Source organism: Artemia sp. Qi Xiang Cuo, chromosome 20 (genome assembly GCF_049724085.1).
Source record: "Artemia sp. Qi Xiang Cuo chromosome 20, ASM4972408v1, whole genome shotgun sequence".
Lineage (NCBI taxonomy): Eukaryota > Metazoa > Arthropoda > Branchiopoda > Anostraca > Artemiidae > Artemia > Artemia sp. Qi Xiang Cuo.
Window position 1 is genome coordinate 539,499 of NC_142813.1, and position 11,694 is coordinate 551,192.

Here is an 11,694-nt window from a genome sequence, read left to right on the forward strand (position 1 = left end):
ATAGATTCAGCCAAAAAATCAATAATCATCCACGATTTTGGTTCAATACTATTGAAAACATTAAGTTCCCGTATGAATTGTGTTGGTATGGATTTGGCAATAGCTTTTATTTGATCTTAGGATTCCTGCCAAATACTATAGCAATAATAAATTTTCTTTGGTTTTTCCAAAAACATTTTATTATAATTATGAATTATTTTAGCTAAATGTGTCGTTTTCCCAGGCATTGATGGGCCACAAAAAAACGACCTGAATGGTGTTTTAAATTGATACATACTGCTGCTGTTGACAGCAGTCGGACTACAACTATCTGTAAACTATACTTGTCTAATGAATAAATAATAACTTTACCACAGTTCTATCTAGTACAAGAACAACAAAAACAATATTTCTTTCATATATTAACATAAAAACACTGTCTGTATAGCAAGAACAATTGTACACACACACACTATTTGTTCAACAAGAATAACAATAGCATTTATTAACATCAACAACTTAAAATACAACAAGAACAACAACACTATCTGTACAACAACATTTTTTCACTTATTGACAAAAACACTTTTTGTACAGCAAGAACAACAATATTTATTAACAAGAACAACAACAATATTTGTTATCAAAAACACTTTTTTTGTTACACAAGAACAACAAACACTGTTTGTACAACAACATTTATTGTCATAAAAAACACTTTTGTACATCAAGAACACAAACAAGAATAGTACACATATTTTTGTACAACTTAAAATAGCACTATTTGTGCAACAATAACACTTGTTGACATAAAAACACAAAAAAATTAAAACAGCACTGTTGAATACAATGAATTTAAAAGATGAGAATACTCTCCGACCCTCCGGGGAGCCGCTGCCCGATGGCCAGACACAGGTGGGACCCCCCACCTCCTGGGGCCACGGGAAAAACTGTACACAATAGCCGCTACTGCATTTGAACATTTAAGTTAATTAATCAGGTTAAGTTAGGTTAATTTAGGTTAATTTATCCAGACCGAGTTGGTTACGATAGTCTACACATTCAACATGGTCTGAAATTCGATAGAGGCAATGGGGGAGTACTTTTACACCATTCTCGAGCACAAAGACTTTGTCAGATATACAAGACTTCGTATTCTTTTTAACTCTAAAAGTCAAACAAACACAACTTAAAAACAATAGGGAAATTTTTTTCCAAGAGAGTGCAATTTAAATCGATGAATATTTCGGCCCTATGTCCAAGGGCCGTCTTCAGCACAACATTAAAGAAAAAATGTATATAAAACAAACTTGCATTAAAATACAAAGTTTAAAACTAAAAATGCTTTTTAAAAAACGCTTTCAAAAAACCTTTAAAACAGCCCCAGTATCCTTACTTCAACGAAGTTCAACCAGGACTGATAAATAAAATAATGTGAGAGGATGAATTCATTCAAACGAAATAAAATGAAATTATTAACTGCAAGTTTTCAAAGCTAATCTTGCTTTTTTAGCAGCTAGTCTTAAAGGCCTTTTTGTAACGGGTTCAATACTATTGTCAATTGTTTTAATAAAATATTTTGTTAGATCATTTTTAATTAAATTTGAGCATAAAGAATTCAGTGAATATTCTCCCAAGTCCCTATTTAAGGAAATATTTTTGTTTATTTTGAGCCTAATTTCGATTGATTCCCGGACCATCTGTTTTATCCCAAAATAACTACTAATGAGAGAAGATTTTTCAAAAAGTATTGTGTGGCTGGAATTATCAAATATATGGCTAGCTAAAGCAGAATCAAAGGAGTTATTAGAATCATTTGCAATTAACGCTTTGTCTATGTCTTCTTTATGCTGGTGTATCCGTTTTTCTAGATTCTGATGAGTTCTGCCAACGTAGTAATTGCCACAATCGCTTGGTATTTGATAAACCCCTCTTTGGCGAGTAACTGGGGTTTTATCTTTACCGGAGTTTAAGAAATTTGTGATTTTAAAATTATTGGTGAAAACTAAATACAGATTGTTTTTTGTGCAAATATTTTTTTTATTTTTGTGCTGATTCTTGGGATGTACGGAAGAAAAATACCCTCTAATATAATCCATCTTCCGTACATCCCAAGAATCACCACAAAAATAAAAAATATTTGCACAAAAAACAGTCTGTATTTAGTTTTCACCAATAATTTTAAAATCACAAATTTCTTAAACTCCGGTAAAGATCAAACCCCAGTTACTCGCCAAAGAGGGGTTTCTCAAATACCATGCGATAGTGGCAATTACTACGTTGGCAGAACTCATCAGAATCTAGAAAAACGGATACACCAGCCTAAAGAAGACAGAGACAAATCGTTAGTTGCAAATAATTCTAATAACTCTTTTGATTCTGCTTTAGCTAGCCATATATTTGATAATTCCAGCCACGCGATACTTTTTGAAAAATCTTCTCTCGTTAGTAGTGATCGGAGGATAAAACAGGTGGTCCGGGAATCAATCGAATTTAGGCTACAAATAAACAAAAATATTTCCTTAAATAGGAACTTAGGAGAATATTCACTGAATTTTTTATACTCAAATTTAATTAAAATTGATCTAACAAAATATTTTATTAAACCAATTGACAATAGTATTGAACCCGTTACAAAAATGCCTTTAAGACTAGCTGCTAAAAAAGAAAGGTTAGCTTTGAAAACTTGCAGTTAATAATTTCATTTCATTTCATTTGAATGAATTCATCCTCTCTCATCATTTTATTTATTATTCCTGGTTAAACTTCGTTGAAGTAAGGATACTGGGGCTGTTTTAAAGGTTTTTTAAAAGCGTTTTTTTAAAACCATTTTTAGTTTTAAGCTTCGTATTTTAATGTAAGTTTGTTTTTATATACATTTTTCTTTAATGTTGTGCTGAAGACGGCCCTTGGACATAGGGCCGAAATATTCACCGATTTAAATTGCACTATCTTGGAAAAAATTTTCCTATTGTTTTTAAGTTGTGTTTGTTTGATATGGAAAGGCAGTGTGGTCTTCGTCAATATTTAACTCTAAAAGTATAATTTTTGTGATGCAGAGAGCGAATTGCAAGTACTTGTGCTGTCGGCACTATACTGCTTTTTACACAGTTTCTGTAGAAACTCATGTTGAAATTATTTTTTACAAAAGGTGTAGGCACTGCTTTTAACGCCTGTTTTATATCTTTGTTGTGGGTTTCTAAGCAATAAATTTTAGGACTGGGGAACACCCCATTGGATATTAAATCACTCCCCGTCTCCAATTTTAACATTAATAGCTGATTGAGGGCCTGACGTCTCACCAACTCGGGGTAGACGGATGCATTCCAGTTATTGAAATCCATTCGCGAGCTGATGTGTTCCCCATTTTCTAAATCATTTAATAAATCCTCGGTTTTATTTTTTAACAGCAAAGAATCTGTATCCCCATAATAAACTTGAACCTCCCCCTCCCTTGGCCATTGTACCTTGTACACATTGTAAAAAACGACAACATGAGCTTTTTGGAAATTTCAAGTACTGAACTACCTCCCGCTATATTCTTGTTCAGCATCCCTTTTTTTTCTCTTTGTGTAGAAGAACCATGTTCGCCTCTATGCCCGTGAACGATGTAAAATTGGGGTCTGCTATAACTCGTGCACATTCTTGGGGGCAGGTTATGACGTCACAACGGGATCTGTTCCGTACGCTTTCACACATTTTGCCAAATGCTGAGTTTAAAATGAGCTTGTACATTTCTTTTTCTACTTTACATTTTGCCTCAGAGCGTTGATCGACAAAAGTGTCGATAAACGTTTTCAAATAAGGTTTTAGACTGAATTGCAGGATCCTATGTATTTTTGTGATCTTGAAACCATTATTAACCATCCAGCGCAAAAGTACATGGTGAACAACGATATTCTGTTTAGGGTTTAAATCTGCAATCAGTTTCTGCTTGGAGAGGGTCCATTGCATCCCCATATTATCAACCAAAGATCAATTGTATGGGCTCAGCGAGTCCTTTGTCACTGGTCGATTGATACAGGGGAATACAAAATACTTGACAGAATCATACAGTGCCAATGGAATGTGCCCGTCAATTTCAAAGAACCATCCTTGTGGACCATTCTCCTCGACGGTGTGAATGTTGGGGATCTCACAAGGATTCTCAAGCCATTTATAGTTTCCATACGGCAAAGAGTAGTGAGACATTGCCGAGGGATACAATGAGTTTAATCCAGCAATTATTGTTGAACTTAAGTTGACATCCAAGAAAATAACAAATAAATTGACCAACATTCTAATAGTGTAAACATTCCACTCATTATTACAAATATATCCTAATGAGTAAATTCAAACTGTTCTCACTCCTTGAACTTTATTCACACACTAATAACAACTATAGCATAAATCCTTCCTTATATTCACTGCAATCCTGTACCGTTAGAATTGATCAATACACTTATAAACATCACCTGATTGACCTTGAAAGAGGTGTCATTGACCCGTTAGTGGAGATACATTCTTTTGTTAACCGAAGTTTGTACTCGTAGTATCTATTGGGTCCCTCCTACTAAAGTGGACTACGTTGTTGACTTACTTAAAGCATAAAATCTCGTAAAAGGCGCAATATGAATTGCACCTTTCCTCACTCCTGAGCAAAGCCATATCATATAACCTTGCCTAGGAAAGGGGATTTTCTGCATGAAATTTTTTTTTCATTCATAAAAGTCCACATTTTTAGTCAGAAATAAAGTCAGATTAAGTCACAGCCAAGGACGTAATTTCGTCAAAATCCTGCGGAAGGGGTGGGGGCAAAGTCAGAGGCAATTTTCCCAAATCAAGTGAAAACAACAGTAAAACTAAAAAAAGCCGTTAGGTACCATAGAGGTGCAGATTTAGTACTTTGAAGCTACTACAAAAGGTACGTTATAGTGCTAAATAAAGGTAACTTATGGTGCTATAAAGGTAAATATATACAAAGACACTGATCTGTTTCTGTTGATGCTTGAATTATGCAGGTCCATCTTAGTTTTGACAATATTTTGGAAGAAAATAAATATCAGCTGGGGGAGGGGGCGAACTGTGGTCTGGGGGGAGCAACCCAAGGTCTGGCAGGGGCAGATGCCTCCCTGTCCCATTTCAAATTACACCCTGGTCGCAACCCCAAGTCAGAACCAAGAATGGACTGAAATAGTTAGGGCAGTTACTTGCTTGAAATTTAAATCTTTGAACTTGAATTGCGTCTCAATATTCCAAGTTGTTTTTACTCTAGTTCTCAAAACATCCTGCTGCGTCGGAATATAATTCGTTGAAGAAATTCTATCCAAGCTATTCAAATAATGGGCAGCTGAATCATTCAGTTGATATTCCCAAGACCGACTGAAACAGTGCTGCACCCCTCTGTCTCCCCATAGACGTTTCATAACTTTTGCTAGTTCATAGCTCAGAAAACCCTCATCCGCACCACTTGCCAACGTAAAAAACAGACGAGCATCGTCCTGAACACACAATTAAAATGTTGGTTGGCATGATAGACTGATATAATAGAAAAAAACATACAATAATAAGGAAAATTGAGTTAAGCGTAATCCAAACTAATTCACCAGCCATGCTGATCTCATCTAGGGTTAATAAAATTTGCAGAAGCTGCACACGCTTGCAACTGAATTAGTCAGAACAAAACCATTTAACGTTTCCAATGTCAATTTTGTCGTGGTGGGGGGGGGGAATCAATTAGATTTTCTTAGACCACCATCCTGGAGTACAGAACAAAAGTTGCTGGAATGACAGTGTGGTGTAAAAGTAACAAAACTGAAAGGAAAATCAGTAAAATGTCAGAGTTGCGGGGGAAGGTGGTGGCATCTTCTTATGTGTGTGCATGATCTGAACTCTCCTCTCCTTCTGGAGATGAGGTGAATATACTGAGTTGAAAATTTGTAAAACAATTCTTATGAATCTCAACTGAAGTTTTCTTATACCACAGACAACAAATTCAGATTTCTTTTACATTTCTAAGTTTATAACCCACCAAAATTAAGAATCTCAAAATCCATGGAATGAATAAGCTAAAGAAAGCCATCCCATAAGAAAATATGTCTAAAGCTCAATTTTTTGGCCCCTCTTCCTCCCCAAAGATGAACTCCAAATGAATAAAAGCTATCGACAATAACTTTTAATCCAAACGGCTTTACTGTATGAAGAGGGATGTTCATCAAAATGTAACCAATTTTCAAATGAAATACGTTTCTCACGTTTAAGAAAAACAGAACTCGACAATATAACTGCACCCCTAGGTTAAAAACTGCACCCCTTCTACTTTCATAGACTCAAAAAAAACAGGTCCTGTCTCAAAATCCACAGTTAAAATCGGCTATGATCGCATTTTCCAAGATTTCTGTCATACCAAACTAATTTTGGGTATTTTCTGTTTTTGTTTTATCTTACTATAGATTTTTTTTTTCTATTTTCGTCTACCTTGTTGGTGCAAATTTTTAAATTCAAAAATCCTGACACACAGGTCTCATGAAAACTATCGCTTGTAATTCACATCTTAAAGCCTGTATTTCCATATCTAACATGAATATAAACACATGGCTATGTCCATATACTAGCTTTTCGGTAAAATGTGTTATCATTCTAGAACCTAATTTCCAAACCAGTGAACACAAAAACACGAGGGTAGCAACATTCAACATTCCTGGTATGAGGTAAAAAGGGAAAGGTATGTGCTAACACACAGCATCATTTATTTTCTCAAAAGAATAGTTTTTGTTCAGGCTTTTTTCAGAATAATAAAAATTTGGTTTATTGGGTTATAAAAAAAACGTACATCACAAGAATACCAAGATGCTAGTGCGTGTAAGGAACTAAATATAATAGAGCATTCACAAAACAAGAAAATAAGAAAAAAAACTACACAGAAAACATTACGATTACTATATTTCTACATAGAAAACATTACCAAACTACACAGAAAACATTAAATATCGACTAAAACACACAGCCAGTCATTCGAAAAACAACAACATAAGATGGCTGAGAAAAACTCATCAAATAAATGAGCTTCAAAACAAAGCAATTCCAAAAATTTCAGCAACTCTAAATAAACTTTAGGCAATTGTTACCATGAACTGTTTGATTGCTTCAAAATTCAAATATCTTTGAAAAGACTGCTGTATGAAAATACATCAAAAATACAGTTTGTTTCACAAAATTGATTCAACTTAAAAATTATTTTCTTTTTAATTACAAAAGTGACTAGATTAAGAAATTTCCTTTAAAATGAGCTATTTTACAGCTCTCTATGATTTTCCAGTGCCCAGCTAACTGAGGAAGAAAAAAAGCGGAAAGAAAAAAAGATGCCGTTTGTGGAGAATACTGGGGTTAAAGTCAATTTTCTTGATTTTTAAGCCAATTTATTTTCTTTGTTATTCAATCCAAAGGACGGTCAGTTTGCTCTATATAAGTTTAGGACAAAGCAGTTCTAATAGTGTACTTCTTGTTTTGACCTGAATCTTTTTTCAGGAGTTTGATTTACTTTAGTTTTTACTATGGGGCGTAATCGTCTCTTCCTAGGTTGTCTCTTACCGTCTCTTACTACCGCTGAAACCCGGATTGCCAGCAATCTATTTAGCATGACTCTTGTATCTCTCATTCCCCATGAGTTTCTGTTTTCTTACTTGTTAAACCATTGTTAAATTATTTTCTTATGGAATTAAATATTATCGAACAGTTTATGTTCAACTCTCGTATCAAGTATCATATTCCAAGTGAAAATTTAAACTAATTTTAAAACCATCAGGTATTTTTGTAGTTCAAATTAATATTCTAAGCATATTTTTGTTGTACATTGTAGATCAAGGTTAGTCTGTTTCAAAGAATGTTTACTGTTAAAATCAATCATAAAGATAGAAGATGGCTATTATTTTTTCAAAGATGAGATTGAATGACAATTTTGCCAGATTCATTATGTTGCAACGAAGATACAGCCATTTGGTAGCATATATTAGTTTGGTCTGGGTAGAGCCTGCCTTCCTCCCCGTACTGACGCCCTTGACGTCTTGAAGATGCAATCATTTGGAAGCATATATTAGTTTATTTTGGGTAGAGCCTGCCCTCTTCCTCCTGGTGTCTATTTTTAACATATATATTTGATATTATAAGTTATTCAGAAACATTGAATTTCTATTTTGAAATTATCTGTGATTCATCTGTGCCTTTTTGCGCAATATAGTGTGCATTAGTAATGATCAAAGAAGATAGGAAAGTAGACGGATACAAGCTGAAATTTTGTGATTTAGTCTGGGTTGCAGCGGTGGCTAGCAACCTAATAAGAGATGATCACATCAAATGCTAAAAAATATGAAAACCCAAAACTCCTAAAAAAAAGTCAGATCAAAACAGAAAGTACATAATTGAAACCACCTTGTACGACATCCCTATATTGGAAACTTTCTGACCCTCGGCTTGAAAAGCAAGGGCAATATATTGGTTCGAAAATCAAGAAAAGTGGCAGCTACTGCAGCATTCTGCTTAAACGGCATTTTTTTCCTTTTTTTCTTCCACAGATAGCTTGGAACTGAAAAATTGTAGAAAATTGTTCAATGGCTCATTTTAAAGGAAATTAATGGGGTTAAGAACCCTTTGTAATAAAAAATTTTTTTTTAAAGAGAATAAAATTTCTTACGAAAAATGCATATTTCATGTTAAAGATTGATCAGTGACTTCATAATCGTAGGATGTAGCCAGGTTGTCTCTTACTATTCAAATTCAGAAAAAGCTATGGGCTTTTTCTGTTTGTAATTTTATTATACTGAGATCACTTGACTATTTGCATCCTTTTATATTGATGCATAACATCATAATATATAAAGGTATACATAATTTGTTACAACCATAATTGGTGTCATACAAAACAAAGAGGATTATCCTGTTGAATATCCCTCTTTATGAAATCATGATGACGTCACTGAAATTGCACCCCCCCTCACATAAAAATGTGAATCGATGCATTACGGGCAAGAGGGGGCAGAGCCGTTGCTAGAGTTAATGGTGCCAATGCAAATCTTTAACTGGGACAAGTCCAGATTGACTACTCCCTCTCAATTTATTTACATGCCAGTACATTATTTTACTATTATGCCGTTTAGCTGCAACTTTCAGATCCTCGGCAATTTTATCCATGGCGCCCACTTCACACCCCATTAGTTTGTATTTTAATGTTTCCTCCACTTCCTTTACATTCCTTTTGTTTTCATTGGATCTATCACTCAGATAATTCTTGTACAATCCCCTTTTCCTCTATATTAAACATAAATCTTTTTCAGAAAAGTGGAAACTTATTTCAGCAAATAATCTTAATCGTAAATATTAATTAGAAAAAATAAATCTATGCTATTTCTGCAAATGATCTTAATCGTAAATACTGGTCCCAAACACAAATCTATAAGATATTTGAAAAATAGCATGAAACCTCTCAAAAATTATGTTTGATCCGAATTAAAAATACACCATTGAAATCTCGCTAACCAAAAACTCCACTTAAAAAAATTACTTTCCCATATCTTGAGGTATAAGGAAAATCCCTTTTGTTTCATGAGAAGCAATTATTTCCCCCTTTTTTATTCTCCTACTTCTTCTTCATTGTTTATTTATCTATTTTCAAACAGTTCGTGGTAACAAACTGTAAGTAAGGAGCGACCCGGTTCAATAGAAACCGAAACTCTAAAAAATTGAATTTTTATACCAATAGATGCATCAAAAGAATAAAAATTTTACGCTAATTTCGAATATATAAGGGCGCCAAGGTGTACGCAACATGTGTACGAGAATCCACACCATTTCATTTTGTTTGACGAGGTCTCTATCGTTGCCCCCGTTAAAGGTCTCACGCAAGTTTTCAGGGAGGCAGTGGAAATAAAAAAGCACATTCACCAAAAGGTAGCTCTCAATAGAGACACTGGAGAAATTTTTCTAAGTCCCATTTAAGACAAAATTATTAATTCTGATCGTTTTTACATACATCCACAAAATTATATTGTGCAATCGAATAGAGTCTCCGATAACAATCAAACTGGAAAGCGATCAGCCTTTAAAAGTGCTTTACGCAAAATGAAATTCTGAAATGCCATTTAGACTTGTGTTTTTTATTCAGTTACCCTTTCACCGTTACTAGGAAAGGGTCTTACAATTTTAGTTTGGTGTTTATATTTTAAGGTTTGGTTTTTATATTTTTATCAGTTTTATTCTGCACTGAGGACGGTCAAGCGGAGGTCTTGACCGAAATATTTGCATAGTTTTTTCAATTTTTTTCACTGGCTGTTAATTGTCCTCGTTTCCTTTCTTCGCGATTTTTCGTTTATCTTGCTTTTTTTAATATAAACTGTTTGACCCTTCTGCAAGATCTTATCAGTGATGTCAAGCATTTTAGGGGGCATGGTTGCTGATGACAGTACTACTTGAGTGTTTCTGTCCAAAACCCCAAATATTTCTTGAACCGTGTTGAACAAATTGGTTAAAAGCATTTTATCAGCCTCGTCAATGACAATAAGCTTTACATCCTTTGTATTCAAAATTGGTTTTTCGTCCTCCCTTTTACGCATGACAAATCTCTCGGTGGATCACTGCCTTTCACGTAAAAGATTCTTCCTTTTACAATTAATAAGGGCAAGTATTCGACCAGGTGTTCCAACAGCAACTTGTACCCCTAAATTTTGAATTTTTCTAGTGTCTTTGTTAATATGTCTACGTTCTATGAAGTCACAATATTCAATTTTATCATACTGGCTTAAACTTGTAATAACTTTACAAATTTGCTCAGCCAGTTCATGTGTTGTAGCAAGAATGATGGCTTGACATGCTTTTCCGGTCGGATCCACAAGTTGAAGTGTGGCAATCCCGAAGGATGCAGTTTTTCCAGTCCCAGACTCTGCTTGAAGACAACATCCTTTCCTTCTATGCACGGCATGATTGCTATCTGTTGAACCTCCGTTGGTGATTCATAGCCATAATCGTAAATGCCACGCAAAAGGTTTTCCCTCAATTTCATGTTCTCCCAACTTTTAAAACGTGAAACGTCGTCAGAAACTATATCGCTTGCCACTGAGGGCATCTCACTATGACGATTGTTATCTTTAACACTATAGTAACTATCACTCATCTTAAAGTGGAATTAAATATTATCGAACAGTTCATGTTCAACTCTCGTATTAAGTATCATATTCCTAGTGAAAATTAAAACTAATTTTAAAATAATCAGGTATTTTTGTAGTTTAAATTAACAAATTAAAAGCGTTGCTCAGATACCTTAAATATTTTTGCAATTTATAACTTTAGCGATTACGGACTTAAAACGTAATTTTTTTTTATTTTTTACGTTACGTCAATCAGTGTTAAACATTATCACTTATTTCATATTCTTTAAATTCTTAACATTGTAACCATGAACTGTATGAAAGAGCTGTCAATTCACAGTGAGTTCTCTCAAATTTTTAAATTAATTTTTGCAAATTAACTAAGTCTAAAAATATTTTGAGAAAGTTTATGTTTATTTAGTATTATTATTATTTTGGTTCTTTTGATAATGAAAAATGTTTTCTTATGTACATATTATAGGGTTTTTTTTTTGCCATTAAAGAATTAATATCTTCTTAATGAAGGATGGCTTTTAAAAACGTTCAAAGAAAATATAGTAATCCTAAAATACTCGTAAAAGATGTTACATCCAATAATCCA

General features: G+C 34.0%; 1 protein-coding gene across 1 annotated transcript; it reads right to left on the reverse strand.

The window, feature by feature from the left end:
* Nucleotides 1-5,129: 5,129 nt before the first annotated feature.
* LOC148939743 (guanine nucleotide-binding protein G(i) subunit alpha-like) lies at nucleotides 5,130-10,562 on the reverse strand. The gene is made up of 2 exons (XM_089106420.1): nucleotides 10,419-10,562; nucleotides 5,130-5,459 (listed from the first exon to the last, which is right to left on the reverse strand). Exons 1-2 carry the CDS (start codon nucleotides 10,560-10,562, stop codon nucleotides 5,130-5,132), a joined length of 474 nt encoding a protein of 157 aa, XP_088962546.1.
* Between the last annotated feature and the right edge of the window lie 1,132 nt (nucleotides 10,563-11,694).